Below are 22,152 nucleotides of genomic sequence, written 5' to 3' on the forward strand. Positions count from 1 at the left end.
TCTCAGAAACATGAATTCCAGACATATTTTCCCTTTCTTGATGAGCTGGGCTGGTGCACAGATCAAAGGTCAAAACTGGCATTTTTTGTGTGAATCAGTGCCTTTATCAGTACAGTTGACTCTTTAGAGGAAATGGGCCTTGGCACTTAATTTTCTAAGCTATATTCTAAACTGTACAATGCAACTAAAATTTGTGTAAACACAAAGTACATTAAAATGTTTATAAAAGGCCATTACCAAACTACAACAATGAATATTTGTATAAAATTGGAAATCTTATATTAATTTATGACGATGTATACTACTTTATCCTATCATCTCTTGATAATCAGAACTCTTCGAGTTTGGTCAGTTCAGGATGGATGGTGTAGGAAAATACTCCGAGGTCATGAAGATGAGATTCAGGTAATGTCATCATCAATTTACTACGCAAGTTCAAATTCATTTCAAAAATTCAAATGATGTTTTCCAAAAATACTCTCATTATATTCTAAATCTTTTTCTGCTTCTAACACTTTATCATCAGTGAGACAAATTAGATTAAACCCGGCTCTGGTCAGCTGGTAGACATGTCAGCCCTGCAAGTCAGTGAATTGCATTCTATAGCTATTCTCAAAGATAAAACATTTTTCTCCCTTTTAATTTTGCTCCAGATTTTTAAATCTGTACCCTGAGCCTTTAATTATCTACAGGTGGAAATAACTTCCTTTTTACCCTTCCTAATCTGATGATAACCTTTTACAAATCTCCTCAGTCTTCTAGTATTTCACATTGAGATTTTAAGTAATTCATTTTGTGAACACTGTATGCTTTTATATTATTTGTCTAAACTACTAGCCAACAGGGCAGATGTATTTTAAGCAGGGCTATAAGATAACTCTAATATATATTTAAAATATTAAAACATTTTCCATCTTCTTGTTTCCTTCCTAGTGATTGATATAGAAACTGCAGTGATATTTCTCAGCTGTGTCCCTTCGTGGGCTCAGGACTGACATGAAGCACACTCCAATGTAAATGTATTTTACATTGCATTTGATGAGGATATTTATATTTGCTTGAGATTGTACTAACCACTTGCTTGCTAAACAGCACTTGTCGATGAAAGAGCATCTAGTTGCTAGCACATCCTGGGACCACACAGTAAGAATATGGAATGTACAGAGAGGAGTATGTACAGCTGTTCTAAAAGGCCATACAGAAGGTAATTGCACTGAAGTCCGTATTCTTTCAGCATTTCCTTCCCTAAAATGCTGGAAGTCCACATTAGTTTAAATTAACAACTGCAATGGTACTTTACTAAATGAAGAAAAGCTTCCTGTATCAACACTGGCTTTCAAAGGCTTAAAGGTACATTTTATTTTCAAAGTAAACAACTCTGTAATTCTTCATTTCTCCACGTAGCCATGAAACCAAGAAAGAAAAGAAAGGCAGCATGATCATCGACCCCCAAATCCCTCCTCCTGCACAAAAACCATACAAAATGGATCAGGCACATCGACCCCCGAATCCCCCCTCCTGCACAAAAACCATACAAAATGGATCAGGCACATCGACCCCCGAATCCCCCCTCCTACACAAAAACCATACAAAATGGATCAGGCACATCGACCCCCGAATCCCCCCTCCTACACAAAAACCATACAAAATGGATCAGGCACATCGACCCCCGAATCCCCCCTCCTGCACAAAAACCATACAAAATGGATCAGGCACATTGACCCCCGAATCCCTCCTCCTGCACAAAAACCATACAAAATGGATCAGGCACATCGACCCCCGAATCCCCCCTCCTGCACAAAAACCATACAAAATGGATCAGGCACATTGACCCCCGAATCCCCCCTCCTGCACAAAAACTATACAAAATGGATCAGGCACATCGACCCCCGAATCCCCCCTCCTGCACAAAAACCATACAAAATGGAACAGGCACATCGACCCCCGAATCCCCCCTCCTGCACAAAAAAGAACAAACAAAACAGATCAGGCACATAGAATCCCTAATCCCTCCTCCTGCACACAAAAACAAACATAATGGATCAGGCACATCAAACCCCTAATCCCTCCCTCTGCACAAAAAAAAACAAACATAGCGGATCAGGCACATCGAATCCCTAATCCCTCCCTCTGCACAAAAAAAACAAACATAGCGGATCAGGCACATTGAATCCCTAATCCCTCCCTCTGCACAAAAAAAAAACAAACATAGTGGATCAGGCACATTGAACCCCAAATGCCCTCCGCACACAAAAAACCCGAGAAGATTGGGTGAAAAAGCACAATATAATAACTGTAAGACTGAACAAAAGTTTCCATTCCAAGTCTACATCCAAAATGCAGAAAAAATGTGATGGGATGGGTGGCAGGCTCTTCCCTCTCCGGTACAGAGCAACCGACCAAAAGGCAACCAGCTGGCGGTGCTCACCCTCTGCACTCACTATGATGCTTCAACCTTCCTCAATCAATGAACAGTGGGAGCTATAATCGGCTAAATGGAGCCAAGCATCAGCTGGTGCCCTGTCCTGTCCGCTACGAGGTTCGCATACACTGCTGCTGCCTCCCAGAGTCCTCTCGGAGACTGCAGAACCCTGGAACTTCTGTACTTGCCTTGGTGTTTCAATCACCTTTGTCGCTTTAATAGGCGAACAATGGAAACTATCTGTTTTCCCCACCAAAGCAAATGATATTTTGAAAAGTTCTACACTAAACAATGTTGCAGCTTTTTAGCAAGCGATTGTTACATAATGCAATTTTTAAGAGATACCAGCCAATATTACTTATGGCATACAGTATCTACATTCCACACCATAATAATGATAAAATGTAAAAAACAAAATAATGGACATTTCTGTGGATTTTAGTTGAATAGTCTTACAGAATCCTTCGAGATCTTGTCCTAAGTGGTTGTGGTTCTCCAGTGGCTAATGGCACCTACAGCCTTTTTATTGTTGGGAGGAAAGTTTGACAATATTCTTATAAGGCTCCACACAAAAGTTCTTGGATTCCTTATGAAGGGTTTGATTGTATTCCTTCATAACATAGCTTAGGAACTATTGTTCTTTTACCTTAGAAGATCAAGTCGCCTTGAGTGGCCTGTTCATCTTTTACGTAGAAGTATGATCTGAGATTAAGTTAAACTGAGAGCAAACTCTGTGAGTAAATCTCAGAGTTAAACTAATACAAATCCTTTTCTAAAACAGAAGCTTAAAGAGCTTAATAAAAATCAAAGTTAAAATAAGGAATGTATTGTGTTATTTTGAGTACTTTTTCCTCTACAGTGGTGAACTGTTGTCAGTTTGACTGTCGATATGTGGTGAGTGGAGCAGGGGATTGCTTAGTTCTTATCTGGTCAGTAGACAGTGGAAGATTGCTGCATAGGTGTCAAGGACACACGGGAGATGTGGTAAGTAGCTTCCATAAGGTGACAGATGGAAACCATATATTATTGTAGTATTTTTTCTCAAATTTAAAGAGAGAATATAAAGACAAAGTGAAAGAAAGTGTTACAAACATTTCCAAGAGATAGCACCATCAAATGTGTTGTCATTTGTAGACACAGTAATTTACACACTGTTCATCCACTGGTATTGATGAAAACTGAAACAGTGACAAATTTCAAAAATACATTGTAATGATATCTCCACAAATTCACATTCCTAGTCACTGAGTGTGCTGTAAGAAAGTCAGGACAGTACTAGCAGAAATTGCTGAAAATCCCCAGCATCTGGGGGGAGAAATAAAATTTTTGTTCATAACATTTGATCGAAGCATTTTCATCTCCTTTTCCTCTCCACAGACAGTAGTATTACCTAACTTAATAATTTCCTTCATTTTCTGCTCTTATTTTAATGTATGAGGGAAATCCAGTATTCTGACCCTGTGCCTGTAGCAATATTTTGCTCTTTAAGGCATCACACAATGTCTTTCTATTTTAGAACTTAACTTGTCTGAGGCATTTATAGACATTTATACAAAAGATATAAGCACAAAATATTACCAGTTAAGTATCCTGCATCATTCACATTTTCACAAAAACACTCATAAGGTGAAATCACACTGTGCAATATTAACATAATGTGCAAAAATCATGTTTTAGTATAGTCATTAACTCACTATTTTAAAATTATTTCTTAAACAATGATCAAAAATATGCAAGCAAACTAGCCTGCATTTTGAGATAATACTTGGACAAATAAGAAGAGGAAACATAAAATGGCATCATCACTAAATTTACTGGTACATTGAAAAGAAATTGCAATGAGGTAGTGACACCAAATATCTCATTGACTATAATTAACATATCAATTGAACAATTCAAAACACAAAGTTCAAAGTAAATTTATTATCAAAGTACATATGCCACTATATACAACCCTGAGATTAATTTTCTTGTGGGCATACTTAATAAATCCAACAACCATAATAGAATCACTGAAAGACTGCAACCACCGGGTGGACAACTAGTGTGCAAAGGACAATAAATCCAATAACCATAATAGAATCACTGAAAGACTGCAACCAGCGGGTGGACAACTAGTGTGCAAAGGACAACAAACTGCAAATACAGATGTGCTCCAGGATGGGATGACTTTACCTGTGATGGACTGGGCTGTATCCACTTTTTTGTAGGATTTCCTGTACTAGGAAATTGGTGTTTCCATACCAGGCTGTGATGGAGCCAGTCAATATACTTTCCATTACACACCTATAGAGGTTTGTTAGATTTTTAGATGTCATGCCAAATCTTTGCAAACTTCCAAGGAAGTATAGAGGCACCACCATGTTTTCTTCATAATTACACTTATGTGCTGGGCTTAGAACAGGTTTTCTGAAATGATAACACCAAGGAATTTTAAATTGCTGATGCTATCCACCTCTGATCCCCCGATAAGGATTGGCTCATGAACCTCTGGTTTCCTCTTCTTGAAGTCAATAATCAGCTCCTTGGTCTTGCTGACATTGAGTAAGAGGTTGTTGTTGGGGCACTATGCATTAGGGATTGGGTTAAGATTAGTCAACCAGATTTTCAATCTCCCTCCTTTACACTGATTCATCATCTTTGATTTGGCCAACGAAAGTACTGTCATCAGTAAACTTAAGTATGGTATTGGAGCTGTGTCTAGTCATAATCATAAATGTAAAGCGAGAAGTGCATAGCCTTGTGGTGCACCTGTTCTGATGGATATTGTGGAGGAGATGTTGTTGCCAATCTAAACTGGCTGGGGTCTGCAAGTGAGGAAATTTCCCAAGGAGGTATTGAGGCCAAGGTCTTGAAGGTTATTGAATAGCTTAGAGGGGATGATAGTATGAATGCTGAGCTATAGTCAATAACGAGCATCCTGATGTATGCATTTTTTGCTGTCCAGATATTCCAGGGTTGAGTGAAGAGCCAGTGGGATGGCTTCTGCTGTGGACCTGTTGTGCCAGTAAAGCAAATTGGAGTGGATCCAAGTCAGTTCTCAAGCAGGAGTTTCCCTTGATGTGGCTTTCCTTGTATAATACTCTTGCCATTTGGACTATCACTAACATTATACAACAATCTATGTACAGATATTCACAAAAAGTCAAAAATGCATTGTTCGTGTAATATGGACTTTCAACCAACCACAAGTGTCACCGTAGGATACCATAAAAGTGGTGAAGTTATAGGAGTTTTAAGTTGTGCTGATTTGGTCCTACATTCTGACTTGTTCTTTTCTATTATAAAAAAAGGATTTCACTTTCTTATGGTAGTTGTCATGATATTATCATGTTGCCAGATTAGTGCCCCAGTGTTCTGAAAAGAGAATTCTGAACTGTCTCCAAGCTGACATCACCTATGTATGTTCCTAGAGCAGGTGGTATGTATCAATACAACTCATGAAATCTTCACTGAGCATTCCACTGGAATATTAAGCTCACACTTTAGGACTTGTATCTGCTTATTTACTGCTGAAGCACAGCAATAAATTCCATGTGAAATCTTTAGAGTAATGATTTTCTAAAGATTATCTTGAGTCATGGTCTTATATGGTTCCTGCAGCATTTTATGGCACAAAGAGACATAAGTAAAATTTATCATCTAAGTATGTACAAGTTGCAATTTGCTACCCTGACATCCATTTTTTTGCAGGCATTTGCAGAAAAATAAAGAAATAAAATAGAAATTATAGAAAACTATACTTAAAGACTGACAAACAACCAATGTGGAAAGGACAAATCATGCAAATGAAAAATGTAATATTGAGAACATAAGTTGTACAGTCTTTGAAAGTGAGTTTGTAGATTGTAGATTCTGTTCAGAGTTGTGGTGAGTGAAGTTATCCATTCCAGTTCAGAAGCCTGATGGTTATATAATAATAACTATTATTTCTTTCTTCAAACATATAGCACCTGTGATCCAGCAACCACTTCCTCTGGCACTCATTTCAATTTTGTGTCACCCATACTTACTAAGCTTTGTGCATTTCATCCAAATTACTTATATAAATTTTGGTCTCAACACCAACCCCTGAGGCACACTACCAGTTACTGGCTTCTATTCCAAGAAGCAACCTTCAGATGTTAAAGTGAAATGTATTAACTCTCCCTGGACTCCAAGTAACCTAACCTTCCAGAACAGCCTTCCATATGGGACCTGGTCAAAATTCTCGTTACAGACCAAATAGACTACATCTTTTAACAAACCCTCTTCAACAAACTCTAAAAGGCTTGCCGAGCACAGCTTGACATGCACAAAGCCAAACTGATTCCCCTTAATCAAACTGCATCAAACTAAATGCTGATTGACCCCATCCCACAGTGACTTCCCCACTACTAATGTCAGGCTAGTCAGCCTGTAATTCTCTGGCTTTTCCTTATTACCCTTCTCAAACAATGAAACTTTCACCACCTTCCAGTCTTTGGAACTGAGTCAGGTAATGAAGTAACTTGTTTTTCCATAGTCCAAAAAAATCCATGCCTAATATAGGATGGTATATTTTCATCCTATTACCATTTCACTTAGCACTTTATCCAAATAAGGAATGTTCTAAGGTATCTTGTTTCAACTTGCTAAATAAATTTCTCCCTAAAAATGATCCATATTTTCTATTATTCCTTTTAAAAATCTGCTTTTCAGTATTTTTCTTCTCCAAACTTACCAATTTTTCTTCCTCTTAGAACAAAATATGGATATATTAAATTTTGTCACTTCTTTAGTCTGCATTTTCAGTTTTTTCACTTCAATCACATAGTGTTCATAGAAGAAAACAAAATATATTAAGTTTTATAAGTAAAACGGATCAGATTAAATTAGTACTATTTTATGAAAATGTAGAAGGATAAGTAAAAATTTTATGAAATGATTTAGAGCTATGACCACTCAAGTGCAGCATGCCTACTGGAACTAATTTCTGTAATTTTTCCTGTTCTTGTCATTGTATCTAATACTGCCCCCTTGGGCTCTCAGTTGGTCAGCAGTCATAATTTTTCATGTATTTCCGTCCAGCATCAGATCACTCAGAAACAAGACCCCTTGGTAACTATAAGCTTTGTCCATTGATGTCATGGTATTGGAAGGACCTTGACTTTCAGGTGGTTATAAGTACTCTTCCTAACTTAAACTCAATCTGTCATACAGACTGCTTGATGATTACCACCAAATTATACCTCTGACTCTGTATAACTTCAGCATATTTTTTCTTCATGTACTTTTTTTCCTTCGAATCCTATCCTTTAAATACTTGTTCCCTTTCATCTTCTGCTTAAGAATTCCATTTTAAGTTTCATCCAGAAATACTCCTTGTTATACTTTGGTATTTTGATTGTCATTTTCCAAAAATTGCAGAATTCTTATCCAGAATTTATATGACCTTCCTCACACCTCTTGATTTTATTCCCTGCAGTACTGTTTGAAGTTTAATGAGGAGTCAATCTGCTCTGGTTCATCAGATAGCACCATTCGAGTCTGGGACTTTACAGGTGTGAACATAAAAAAAATTGCAAGTTCCTTTTTCTTCAAGCCATAAATATTTGCATGGGAGATAAAGGGCAAGTCGTTTTTAATTTCAGCCAAAAATAAAACTGAACAATTTTGAAAAGCTATGCAACATTGACAATGTTAACTTGCCCTCATTCCTTCTCTGCACCTACACTAAGGCCAACAAAACACAGGAGCAGAACTGGTCTGCCATTGCATAACGTCTGATTTATTATCCTTCTCAACCCCATTCTCATGTCTTCTCCCCTTAACCCTTGATGCCCTAACTAATCAAGAACTTATCATTTCTCCTTTAACTATACTCAATAACTTGGCCTGCACAGCCATCCGTGGCAATAAATTCCAGATTCACCACCTTTCAGCTGAAGAAATTCTTCCTCACCACCGTTCTAAATAGACGAACTTCTATTCTGAAGCTATGCCCTCTGGTCCTCGACTCATCAACTATATGAAACATCCTCTCCACATCCATTCTATTTAGGCCTGTCAATATTCTATATGTTTCAAGGAGATCCTCCTTCATTCTTCTGAACACTAGCAAATACAAGCCCAGAGCCATCAAATGCTCCTCATATTCCATCTGCCACTTCTTTGCCCATTTTTCCAATCTGTCTAAGTCCTTTGGCAAACTCCCTGCTTCCTCAACGCAACCTGCCCCTCCACCTCTCCTCATATCATCCTCAAATTTGGTCACACAGCCATCAATTCTGAAAATTTTATGTTGAAAAGAAGTGGTCCCAATACTGACCCGTCAGTCACTGGCAGCCAACCAGAATAGGCTTCCTTTATCCCGAGTCTTTGCCTCCTGCCAGCCTTCTATCCATGCTAATATATGTCCTATAATACCACGAGCTTGCATCTTTTTAAGATCATAGAATTACAAAGGACAACAAATAAAACCCGAACACTTTATTGGTGTTTATATTAATGTGAATTCTCATCTCAATGACCATTCCCAGGAGTTTCACATTTTGCTTTATTATTTTATCATACATATGCATCAAGTCTCCCCTCAATATATTTATTGGATCAGAAAATCTGCCAATAACAGTGGCATCTAACTTATGGCAATAATATTAAAATATTATAAAGAACCTCAATTCATTTTTTAAAATGGTAAATCCCAAAACAGTAAATATTTTACCTTAAATAAAAATAGAAATTGCTGGATAAAAATTTTAAATGTTCCTTCATCAGAATTGGTAATTTGAGGAAGGGTCTCTGTTTCCACAGAGGCTACCTTACCTGCAGAAGATTTCCATCATTTTCCACTTTCATCTCACATTGCTTTCCATGAGAAATGCTCAGATGCATAAAACAAGTAGTCTTATCAAATCATTTTCCAGAGAGAAAATATCCTGTGTTTTAATACTCAAACTCTATTGCCATACTTGAATTTTCTCACAATTGTAAACCTGTAACAGAGGCTACCTATTTGGAGGAAGATAAGGATGCAGGAGAACCCTGTCCACCAAATATTTTGCTGATTATTCCCGGTTTCTTTAAACTGGAAATGGTAACTTAGAAAAGGAGTGCAAGTTATATGAGGAGCTAGTTAGGCTCCTTGCTGTTCTATTTTTTTTTTGTATAAACTGTTTAGGGAGAGAACCTCTGATATTACTGGGGCTATATAAATAAGTGCAGATATTGATACATGAGAAGGCAACTGCAGTTAACCTGGACTGGATGTCCAAGGATTTACAAAGTTCTAACATTTATGAAGCATTAATACACAAACAGTTTCACTTTTAATCACTAGAGAAATCTGTGTAAAGAAGTTTAAACCTCTCCACATTGGAAGATCTTCAAGATGTCAATAGCAATGGCAAAGCTTAATCCTTCGCACTTTGATGGGATCATTTTCTGAGGTCACCTGGCATTTCTACTGAGATCAAACCCAAATGGGTCTTCATCTCCTATTCCTTTATTTTGAATATGTTTACTAGAAGTAATAGTAGGTTATTGCATAACTACAACTAGTGAACAAACATTTCTGATAAATAAGTGTAACTGCTAGTTGGAGAGTAGGAAACCTTGGGGTTTGCTTCTATAGCTCATAAAGAACTTAAAGCTATCTGTAAGTAGAAACATTTTATAGATCCATCTCCTGCTGGTATGAAACATCTCAGCCAGAAAGCAAAATCAGAATTTAACAATAATATCATAAGTAATACTGGATAATGAATAACATGTGCCATTTTCTTTTATAATTAAGGGATTTTAAACAAACACTGCAATTGGCTGAAGTGAGAGTAAGCACATTTCCTATCTTGGCCATGAGTAGTTATTTGATGAGATGAGAGATGAGGAAAACAGAAAGTTTAAAGCTATGGTTTTGCTGATTAACAATACCAACCTGCTCAGAATTTATCCTAGCAAAGAAAATTACAATTTCTTATTGCTGTCTTTTCCCTTTCACTTGACTAAATGTTGCTCTGAAAATAATTTTTGATATTGACATTAGTGCCGTAAATAGGGAAGTACTTTTAAGATTATTCAATCTTTCCTCAGGAAAATGTCGTTTCATTATGACTGAACATATTGGGGTGGTGAGGAGTCTACACCTGAATGGAAATCGACTTGTTAGTGGAGGTGATAGAAAGAAGATTTTAGTCTGGGATGTAGTGGTAAATATATTTCTTTGTGCAAATAACACATATGCATATCTTACCCAATTCTATATGATCTACATTATCCTGCCTTTGTGTTTTGGGTTCCTATAAGAGCCTATAACATTCATTCTAATTTTGAAACTTCATATAATATACATTCTCAGCTGCCTTACTGAGAGAATATACTTTGATGGTGAAATAAACATCTAACTAAATTGACTGTCTTCAAAATGAATTATACTAAATTGTCAAGTTTAATAATTGTAATACAGTCGCAAGATTTGTGAACATTTTGCAATTACCTGGTTTTCCGCATTAGTTACTCATAAAATGTGGTCTATTCTTCATCTAAATCTCAATTGTAGACAAATACAATCTGCTTAAACTAATAACACACAAACAATTGTACTACTTCTCATCGATACTGAGTACACCATTTAAACATTCATAGTTTAGGTTCAAAAAAGAATGTGAACCTCTGGGGTGATGCCTTCTATAAAAGCTATTTGGAGTCAGGTGTTCCAATCAATGAGATGAGATTAGAGGTGTGGATTGTAGAGGTGCCCTGCCCTATTAAAAAAGGCACAAAAAGTCAGGTTATGGACAGAGCCTGCTCTTCTCAAGAAAGATCTGTTTATGTGCACTGTGCCTTGATCTAAACAACTTTCAGAGGACCTTAGAAGTAGAAATATAGACGTGCATGAAGCTAGAAAAGGCCACAAAAGCATTTCTAAACACCTGAGTGTTCATCAGTTCTCAGTAAGTCAAATTGTCTACAAATGGAGGAAATTCAGTGCTGTTGCTACTCTCCCCAGGACTGGGTGTTCTGCAAGATCACAATGTGCAATGCTGAAAGTGAACAAGAACCTAAGGGTAACAGCAAAAGATCTGCATAAGTCTCTAGAACTTGCTAAAAAAAAAGTCTCTGTTTATATGTCCACTGTAAGAAAAATACTGAATACTGGTGTTCATGGAAGGATACCACAAAGGAAACCTCTGCTCTCCAAAACCAAATGAAAAAACATTCCTGCATGTCTCAAGTAAGCAAAAGACCACCTGGATATTCCACAGCACTTCTGGGAGAATGTTTTGTGGACAGATCAGACAAAAGTTGAACTTCTTGGCAGAAATGCACACCTCTTTGTTTGGTGTAATAAGGACACTCCACAGCAACAGCAAAATATCATCCCAACTGTGAAACATGGTGGAAAGAGCATCATGGTTTGGGGCTGCTTTGCTGCCTTGGGGCCTGAATGCTTGCAATAATTGAAGAAGCAATGAATTTAAAATTGTATCAAGACATTTTATAGGAGAATATCAGGGTAGCAGTCTGTCACCTAAAGCTTAACAGAAGTTGGATGATGCAACAAGACAATGATCTGAAACACAAGAGTAAATGAACAACAGAAAGTTTTAAAAAGAAGAAAGCTCGTGCTTTGGAATGACCAAGTCAGAGAGCCCAGATGTTAACCCAATTGAGATGCTGTGGCATGTCCTTAAGAGGGCTGCTCATGCAAGTATCCCAAAAATACTGATGAACGGAAACAGTTTTGGACGGAGGTATGATCTAAAACTTCTCCTCACCATTGTGCAAGTCTAATCAGCAGCTGCAGCAAATGTTTGATGGAGGTTACTGCTGCTAAAGGAGGATCTACAAGTTATGAAATACAAGGGTTCACATACTTTTTCCAGCCTGAACTGTGAATGATGAAAAAATTGTTCAATAAAGACAAGTAAAATACAATTTTTTGTGTTATTTAGGCTGATTGAGTTTTTCTATTATTGTGACTTGATCAGACTACTTGTTATGAGGTATTAATGCAGAAAACCAGGTAATTGCAAAGGGTTCATAAACTTCCTTGAAACTGTGTATTTCTGTGCTGTCTTCCTGTCCTTGATATCCATGTTTTTTTTTCCCTAGGAAGGGAGACTGGTTAATATAATCCATAGAAATCCATCTCTTCTGCATAAAGTTTGGGTCAATGAGACAAAGGTCATTACAGCTTCTCCAGAATCACCTGGGATTTTAACTATTCTGAGTTATTGGTAAATTATTGTAGTTAGATGCTTAGAGATATCAGTTACTAACTTATATTGTAAAAATAGGATTTTTAAACATACCCAACTCTGTACAAGGCCAAAGGACTTTCCAGGCTTTGCTTTTTTTCCCTCCTCAATTCTTCGCAATTTTCTTTATATGACTATAATGTACAGAATTGTTTAAAATCTAATATTTATAGCATTGAACTTTCATTCAAAATTTCAAAACTCCAGTGGAGTTCCTTCATTATTTTCCTTAGCATTGAACAAGTCTAGCTTTCAAATTTTGTGCCATGAAAATCAAGAAAACATTCTTTCCAAAATCTGTCACTTTTCTTAATTCACTTCAACAGGGCTTTAATAAATAATAATTCCAATAAACAACAGAGTTTGAGTGTGTAAAAAAGCATAATATATTATGAAGGCTATTCCAAAACAACCATGCAGGCAATCTCAGATGTTCTTCTAATTGGCTACTATAATCCAGGAAGAACACTCCCCCATCACCAATTTTCCAATATAAATAAATACTTTATGCAAGTTGAACTTCAACAAGGCCTTTCCTGCTCAGCTATAATTGTGTCACAAATTTAGCATAAACACCCAGTACAGCTGTTGTGAAAGTTACAGCAAAACAAGGGTTAAGATAATGTGCAGGCAAAAATATTTACAGATAGTGTTCAATTAATCCAAGTAAGAAAGATCTTTGAAGAACATAATTTTTTTGCAAAGCAGGGAATCGAAGCTACTGTATGTGGCTCACCAAGACATATTAAGAATACATGCCAATGATGCAAGGCACACAGACAAATAGTCATTACTAAGGTAGAATTAGCTATTAGCTTGTAGTTTCTATTGGTTACTAATCCCTGTATTATAGTGAGATTTGTGACTGATTATGCAAATAAGGAATCTGAACATCCATAAGGCTACCAATTGATTAGTATCTGTATAAAAATATCATTTTTTTTGTTTACACTTCAAAACAGTTTGGTGACAGGGGCCAAGCCGTTCTCCTTATGTGCAAGTAAATAAAGTGTGATTGAGGACCAAGTGTAAGTTTTCAGAGTCCAGTTTATCTGCAATTTCTAAAATTCATTTATCAAAGTGTGAGCAGCTCAATATATTATTCCATATATCACAGCTAATTCAGAAAATATGTGAAACACGAAAATATACCCATCCTGAACTTTGTTGGGGAAAACATCAGAATTTCAAAAGCATATTTGTCACTCAAGTGCTGTAGTAACTTAAGTGATTTAAAATCTCTGATTAGGAAATTCTGAAATGGAAATATTAATGAACACATGGGCCACAATTACAATAATTCAGTAAAACAAAAAAAAATACTAATTGAAAGTTTTGTAGATTATTTCCACATTTTAAAAACCTTAACAAATTATTCTTTTGATTTTTATACAACTGATCAACCTGCTGTAAATGTATTTCCTCAGTTTGACACTCTTCCAAGATAAGGAATTGCAACAGCATTTGTCCTATTATTTTGACTTACATGGTTTAATAATCAGGAAGTTGTTGTTCTGGTATCAACCAGTGAAAGAATGATTGTTTAAGTACTGTTAGACGTACTACTATAAGCAATGTGTTCATTGGGTTCACATTAAGTGAACTGTCCTGACTGAAATAATTGCTGCAGAAGTCCAATTTATAGTTTAGTTTAATGAAGTGAGGCCAGTGATTAACTGACATTAAATGAATGACAACTTCTCAAAGATGCAATGCCACACCAGTTATTTTGGGTTTATTTACATTTAGGCTACACACAATTATAATACAGTAATCCTTAAAAATATCTACATGGGTATCGTATGCAATCTAAAGATCTAAAATCTGATTTACTTGGCAAAATTAAAGGGCTGTTGTGGTTTGCCAAAAAACAGAAATCAGGATAAGTAAGAGCATTTAACTGTCCTCTGCCTAGTTTTTTTTTCACTTAGCAAGGATAATGGTAATGTGTTTGTTTACTTCCACAACTATTTTCCACCTGTTGTAAAGTCTGATACCATATGCATTCAACCAAATCAGGTAACTCAGGTTCCATGGAAATCTGCCTCGTTTGTGATACAAGGAGAGAAAGACATAATGTTATAGGTTAGTTTGATATTTTAATCAACATCGCTCAAAAAACAAAAATAGACATCAAAGATGACTGAGGCATGACTAGAAACTTGGTGAAAGAAGTGGTTTTTGAAAGAACGTGGACATAAACATAAGGAAATGGAATCCAACTTTCTCTGTCATGGAAAGATCTGCAAAATTTCAATACTCATATGTACTGACTAGTCAAGATTGATTTTTTAGGAATGTAAATCTTGTAAATGTATGAATTCATTTAAAATGTGGTTTTCCTAATTAAGAAAATGTTGTATGCCACAGAACAGTAACTAACAAATATTCAGAAAATATGGATTTACATTTCCTAAGGTAAATTTTGTGTGGCTTTGAGAACTTTTATTTTTGTTAACTTTGGACCCAAAAAGTATTTATACAGCAGAATTGACTTACAGTTAAGCATCTGCAAATTCAAACCATTATATCAACCGGGCCCAAAAAAATTATCTTCAGTAGCACTTATAGCATTAATTTAATGCCATACTTTTCTTAAGCTTTGAGCAGTTAGATATTAACATACATTTTGGAAACATGCAATAGTTTAGTTAAGAACATTAAAGAATATCAAGTAACTGATCAAACATTTATATAATATGTAGATATTTTGAGCAACATTATTATGAAAATCTCAGCATACAATATAATTCTAAAACAGTACATAACTTAGAAACTAGTTTGCCAGAGACCATGAAGCTCTCTACTTCTCCGTAGAATATGCTCTCTTCATCAATGGAGGAGGAGCTTTGCTGGTTTCATACATCATTTCCAGTGGTGGGTTATTCAAGCAGCACCAGTCAGGAATACGACCTGTCTGGTTGTAGTATTCTTTGGAGACTGAACGGCTACCTAATATGTCCTGCAGAGCTCCAAAAATAGCACCTAGAATTAAAAAAAATAATGATTAATGATAAAACTCAATCAAAAATAATATTCTCTGCCTTATAAATCTCACACAGTGCATTTATCCTGTCTATCTGATATTGTCCAATTATTAATACAATAGTGTACGATAGCTAAATTTCAGAAGGGAAGTGATTTTTAAAAACTGAATTAGTTCTTTTTCATATGGATTGACATAATTAACTCTTAGAGAATGAACAAATACATTTATATTAGAAGACCAAAGATAAAGCTAACCAACAAGACAAAGTACATTATAAAAAGCTGATATATAATATGGAATTGGAGAGGCAATGATAGCTCAAGATAAAAAAATGACTTAAGGGACAGAAAATAATGAGTCATGATCAATGGTTAATTCTCAAAACCACAGGATAATGAACAAAAGCGTTCTCCAAGGAGGCATAAAAATGAAATGGATACTGGAATACAGAAAAGTATTTTAAAAACTATCAATGAGCAAATTTGGACATATGGAAAAAGAGTGAACATAATACAGATTGCATGAGAAGATGCATTGGTAAAAGAATGGAATGATAAGTGGCAAATGAAATTTAATAGAGTAGTTGTGAGATTATGTATTTGGGCTGAAGGTATGAAGAAATGCAATACAGATATAATAACTAAGACTAAGACAGTCATGATTTAATTATTTCAGTGTATTTAACTTAGAGACAGGCAATGAAAAAAGAATAGCCTAGCTCATAAAAATAAACAGGATCTGTTTGGTGGAACTACTGTTGAAAAACAGAAAATGCTGTTAGGGCCTAATATATACAAGTCCTTATTATCTGCCAGCAAAGAGGCACAGTTTCCTGCAGATAATAAACTAACACTTTAAGGCTCTTTCCAATGTACCCAATGCACCATTTTATTAAAAATAATGATTGGTTCTTTGATATGTAAATACATTTATTTGAAAAAATCAATATGGGCCTGGGATAAACATACAGATCTGTGGATAGCATTATCAACAGGTATAAGGGATAAAAAAATAAATCTGAAAATGGGCACACATAACAAGGTGAATGCAATAATTATGGACGACACTGAGTTCGCAGTAATATTGTACAGAAGCAATTTAGAGCGTATGTATAAGGATTTTTAGATTTGTAGTCAGAGAAATCAATAAGGGTTAATTAATAATAAGATTGACAGTGACTTAATTCAATGGAAACCACAGACTTAATTTCTAAACTGAGTGAATTATAAAATTATAAAGCAATAGTTGACTATTGTAAATTGGGAAGTTTCTGAATCTACTATAGTCAACTAACACATCCTACTTTTAAAGCAAAAATAAAAATCATAAAGGTATGGCTGCCATCTAAAGAATTAATACATAGTTCATACAAATAAGTCCCTTTAAAACACAAAAGCTCCTATGAAAAGTGGTGCAGCTATTACTAACAAGAGAAGTCAGTATTAATTTAAAGAAAAAGGCTTAAGCTGTCAAAAATAACAGCATATCTGTTAGGCTCTTTAAAAGGGTACTATAAGATAGACAGCAAAACCAAAATTAGAATATGAACATAAATTAGCAACAATTTTTAAAAAGATTTGAAGAGGTGGAAAAGTTCTAGGATCAAAATAAGCAAGAGCATTCAAAAGTGTTTTGATAAAACAAGTAGTAAGAATTATTTCTTTTTGCAAATGAGTTAATAATCAGTCACAGATATAAAGTAATTACCAAATAGCTCTAGAATGAAAAGAGGCAAAGTTATTTTAAATAGAGACTGTTTACAGGCTAGAGCACAGGTGATGTAGTAAAATTCCCAAAAAGACTCTCACGGTAATTGGATATCCATTTGAACAGAACTAAGCCTGCATGGTTATGGAGAAAATTAGAGTGAACAACCACTTTGAACAGCTAATATACACACAGACCTATTCTACAAGACAAAGAAAATGAAATACACTGGTTGAATTATTGTGTTTCAGTTTGCCAGACATGTAACCTTGCATTTATCACTGAGAAAATTTATTTGTTTTTATTTGTCAGAAACAATTTTGGTTTTACAGCACTTTTTCAGATTTTGAGAGTTGAAAGAGTCACAAAAATATTAATTATAGCAACTCTAATAATCTGCTATACAGTGATTTGATACCCAGCTCAATAGGTAATGTTTATCACACTCCTTTCCCACTTACTGGAGCCCAGGTTTCATACACCCTTTCCATTCACTCAGACGGAAGTCCTCCATACCCTTCCCATATTTGTAAAGGAAGTAAGGTAGAAGGGCTAAAGTGTGTGCACTTCAATGCAAGAAGCATCAGGTACAAAGGTGATGAACTAAGAGCTTGGATACATACATGGAATTATGATGTAGTGGCCATTACAGATTCTTGGCTGGCACCAGGGCAGGAATGGATTCTCAATATTCCTGGATTTCAGTACTTAGGTTAGAGGGGGGGGGGGGGGGGGAAGGAGAGAAAGGGTGGCATTACTGGTCAGGGATACTATTACAGCTACAGAAGGGGGGGGGGTAATGTAGCAGGATCCTCTTTTGAGTCAGTATGGGTGGAAGTCAGGAACAGGAAGGGAGCAGTTAAACTATTGGAGGTATTCTATAGGCCCCCTGGTAGCAGCAGAGATACTGAGGAGCAGATTGGGAGGCAGATTTTGGAAAGGTGCAAAAATAACAGGGTTATTATCATGGGCAACTTTAGCTTCTCTAATATTGATTGGCACCTGATTAGTTCTAAGGGTTTAGATGGGACAGAGTTTGTTAAGTGTGTCCAGGACGGATTCCTGTCACAGTATGCTGACAGGCCGACTAAGGGGAATGCCATACTAGATCTAGTATTAGATAAGGAACCGGGTAAGGTCACAGATCTCTCAGTGGGTGAGCATCTGGGGGACAGTGATCACCGCTCCCTGGCCTTTAGCATTATCATGGAAAAGGTCAGAATCAGAGAAGACAGGAAAATTTTTAATTGGGGAAGGGCAAAGTATGAGGCTATAAGGCTAGAACTTGCGGGTGTGAATTGGGATGATGTTTTTGCAGGGAAATGTACTATGGACATGTGATCGATGTTTAAGGATCTCTTGCAGGATGTTAGGGATAAATTTGTCCCGGTGAGGAAGATAAAGAATGGTAGGGTGAAGGAACCATGGGTAACAAGTGAAGTGGAGAATCTAGTCAGGTGGAAGAAGGCAGCATACATGAGGTTTAGAAAACAAGGATCAGATGGATCTATTGAGGAATATAGGGTAGCAAGAAAGGAGCTTAAGAAGGGGCTGAGAAGAGCAAGAAGGGGGCATGAGAAAGCCTTGGCGAGTAGGGTAAAGGAAAACCCAAAGACATTTTTCAATTATGTGAAGAACAAAAGGATAACAGGAGTGAAGGTAGGACCGATTAGACATAAAGGTGGGAAGATGAGCCTGGAGGCTGTGTAAGTGAGTGAGCTCCTCAATGAATACTCCTCTTTGATATATTCACCAATGAGAGGGAACTTGATGATGGCGAGGACAATATGAGTGAGGTTGATGTTCTGGAGCATGTTGATATTAAGGGACAGGAGGTGTTGGAGTTGTTAAAATACATTAGGATGGATAAGTCCCTGGGTCCTGACGGAATATTCCTCAGGCTGCTCCATGAGGCGAGGGAAGAGATTGCTGAGCTTCTGGCTAGGATCTTTATGTCCTCGTTGTCCACGGGAATGGTACTGGAGGATTGGAGGGAGGCGAATGTTGTCCCCTTGTTCAAAAAAGGTAGTAGGGATAGTCCGGGTAATTATAGACCAGTGAGCCTTATGTCTGTGGTGGGAAAGCTGTTGGAAAAGTTTCTTAGAGATAGGATCTACGGGCATTGAGAGAATCATGGTCTGATCAGGGACAGTCAGCATGGCTTTGTGAAGGGCAGATCATGTCTAACAAGCCTGATAGAGTTTTTTTGAGGAGGTGACCAGGCATATAGATGAGGGTAGTGGAGTGGATGTGATCTACATGGATTTTAAGTAAGGCATTTGACAAGGTTCCACACGGTAGGCTTATTCAGAAAGTCAGAAGGCATGGGATCCAGGGAAGTTTAGCCAGGTGGATTCAGAATTGGCTTGCCTACAGAAGGCAGAGGGTCGTGGTGGAGGGAATACATTCAGATTGGAGGATTGTGACTAGTGGTGTCCCACAAGGATCTGTTCTGGGACCTCAACTTTTTGTGATTTTTCTTAACGATCTGGATGTGGGGGTAGAAGGGTGGGTTGGCAAGTTTGCAGACGACACAAAGGTTGGTGGTGTTGTATAGTGTAGAGGATTGTCAAAGATTGCAGAGAGACACTGACAGGATGCAGAAGTGGGCTGAGAAGTGGCAGATGGAGTTCAACCCAGAGAAGTGTGAGGTGGTACACTTTGGAAGGAAAAACTCCAAGGCAGGGTACAAAGTAAATGGCAGGATACTTGGGAGTGTGGAAGTGCAGAGGGATGTGTGGGTACATGTCCATAGATCCCTGAAAGTTGCCTCACAGGTAAATAGGGTAATTAAGAAAGCTTATGGGGTGTTAGCTTTCATAAGTCGAGGGACAGAGTTTAAGAGTTGTGATGTAATGATGCAGCTCTATAAAACTCTGGTTAGGTCACACTTGGAGTACTGTGTCCAGTTCTGGTCGCCTCACTATAGGAAGGATGTGGAAGCATTGGAAAGGGTACAGAGGAGATTTACCAGGATGCTGTCTGGTTTAGAAAGTATGGATAATGATCAGAGATTAAGGGAGCTAGGGCTTTACACTTTGGGGAGAAGCAGGATGAGAGGAGACATGATAGAGGTGTACAAGATATTAAGAGGAATAGATACAGTGGATAGCCAGCACCTCTTCCCCAGGGCACCACTGCTCAGTACAACATGGCCTTAAGGTAAGGGGAGGGAAGTTCAAGGGGGATGTTAGAGGAAGAGACTACTAGACAGGTATATGGAGGAATTTAAGGTGGGGGGGTTATTTGGGAGGCAGGGTTTGAGAGTTGGCACAACATTGTGGGCCGAAGGGCCTGTAATGTGCTGTGCTATTCTATATATATGTATAAAAAAATGTTTGGTTTACTGTAAAACTTATTTTAACATCTAAAAAAAAGCAATAAAATTATGTAAGGTTGAAATAACATCTAATAGTCAGGAAAATCTGCTAGTCCAGCACCAAAAATCCTAAAAATACCTTCTTATTGGACTTATTATTATATTCAGCCTTTGATGTGCAAGTAGTAAAAAAATCCTTTATGCAAAGTTTTGGTTCAATACACTATATAATGCATTAAGAGACCTCATTATATACTCAGTATTGAACAGGACAGAGAACTACAGATATAACCACACAGTTAAGTGAGATAGATGTGCCACTGTGTATCATTTCCACTTTGAACACACATTACATTCTCTGAAACAAATAGTCTAGTGATACAATAAAATTGTAAACAAATACCCAAGGTATTATTAATCTAGATTTGCTACACAGAACTCATTCTCACCTCCTAACCAAGCCACAGCATTTGGTTTTGCTGGTGGAGTATGAACTTTAAAAGTCTTTGTAGCCAACACATCTTTGTATTTTGGTTTTTGCACCAGATACCGAATTTCATCCAGAATACGATGCAGGAAGCCGGGCAGCATAGCAGTTCCACCAATGATCACAAGATTTTCTGCCAGTTGTTTTCTTGTGTCAATAGGGCACTGACAATAATGTTTACAGAAAAACAAAAGAGAAATATCATTATTGCCCTCTATTTTCTCAAAACTATGTTCTGCCTATGCCCAAATGAGTAATCAATCCACACTCTGGCATAGATACATATGCTAGAGGCCAACAGACTCAGAAATAATTCAAAATCTTCATCTCTATTCAGCAGTTAGATTATTGGAGGTATTTAAAGAGCAAGATACATTTTTGGAACATAAGGAAATTTATGGATACGGAGAGAGTTGACACTTGGGACACATGAACCATGATTATATTAGAAAACAGACAGGTGGCATACTTCTGCTTTCATTTAATTGTGTGTTCTCATCCCCCACTGAGAGATATTTGGAATCTTTAATATTAATCATAAAGGTAGTGGGAAAAGTGAAGTTAAAATCTTTGCAATGCTTTCCAACAGGGGAAAAATTAGTAACATATTATTGCTCAAATTACTTCACCCCTGCTGATTGTGCTAAGTGTACTATAAAGCAGCAGCAATGCATTTGAATTAATATTTAAACTGCAGGGACAGATTATGATAATTGTTAGTCCAATATCATGTATCAGCACAACTGACCAGGGATGTATTTTAATGGATGTGTATTTATTCTGGAAACCCTTGTTATTTTCTGTTGCAAAATGCTATTTGTATTCTCCTTAATGAGTATTACTATATCTAGGAAAAAAATGGAGGCAGTTCTTTGGCTCTTTGGCCACATTATGCTGCTCTAGGTTATGGCTTGATTTACATTTTACAAGAACCTGTTTTCACATAATACGTATCATGCCATCAAGATTTCCCTGATCTCCTCCCAGCAGAATATTTGTGAGTCCACC

The 22,152-nt window shown here is 36.9% G+C and overlaps 2 protein-coding genes across 6 annotated transcripts in view; one reads left to right on the plus strand and one right to left on the minus strand.

Moving 5' to 3' along the window:
- Positions 1 to 13,669, plus strand: part of LOC132385272 (F-box/WD repeat-containing protein 7-like) — a 34,297-nt gene extending 20,628 nt beyond the window's left edge. For 3 of the 5 annotated variants that reach the window (XM_059957302.1, XM_059957307.1, XM_059957298.1), the window contains exons 8-13: positions 333 to 405; positions 1,093 to 1,204; positions 3,282 to 3,406; positions 7,869 to 7,944; positions 10,475 to 10,590; positions 12,497 to 13,669. In XM_059957302.1, the coding sequence (XP_059813285.1) occupies positions 333 to 405; positions 1,093 to 1,204; positions 3,282 to 3,406; positions 7,869 to 7,944; positions 10,475 to 10,590; positions 12,497 to 12,625 (631 nt within the window). In that variant the 3' untranslated portion in view covers positions 12,626 to 13,669. Of the gene's footprint in view, positions 1 to 332; positions 406 to 1,092; positions 1,205 to 3,281; positions 7,945 to 10,474; positions 10,591 to 12,496 lie in introns of those variants that run through there. The other 2 variants (XR_009509142.1, XR_009509141.1) reach the window with 2 other exon arrangements.
- A 681-nt stretch (positions 13,670 to 14,350) lies between these two features.
- actr10 (actin related protein 10) overlaps positions 14,351 to 22,152 on the minus strand; it is a 29,846-nt gene continuing 22,044 nt past the window's right edge. The window contains exons 12-13 of the mRNA XM_059957321.1: positions 21,107 to 21,308; positions 14,351 to 15,627 (exon numbers count right to left, since the gene is read on the minus strand). Coding sequence (XP_059813304.1) covers positions 15,446 to 15,627; positions 21,107 to 21,308 — 384 coding nt within the window. The 3' untranslated portion in view covers positions 14,351 to 15,445. The remainder of the gene's footprint in view (positions 15,628 to 21,106; positions 21,309 to 22,152) is intronic.

The sequence above is a fragment of the Hypanus sabinus genome, chromosome 2, assembly GCF_030144855.1.
Source record: "Hypanus sabinus isolate sHypSab1 chromosome 2, sHypSab1.hap1, whole genome shotgun sequence".
In the NCBI taxonomy this organism is placed as follows: domain Eukaryota; kingdom Metazoa; phylum Chordata; class Chondrichthyes; order Myliobatiformes; family Dasyatidae; genus Hypanus; species Hypanus sabinus.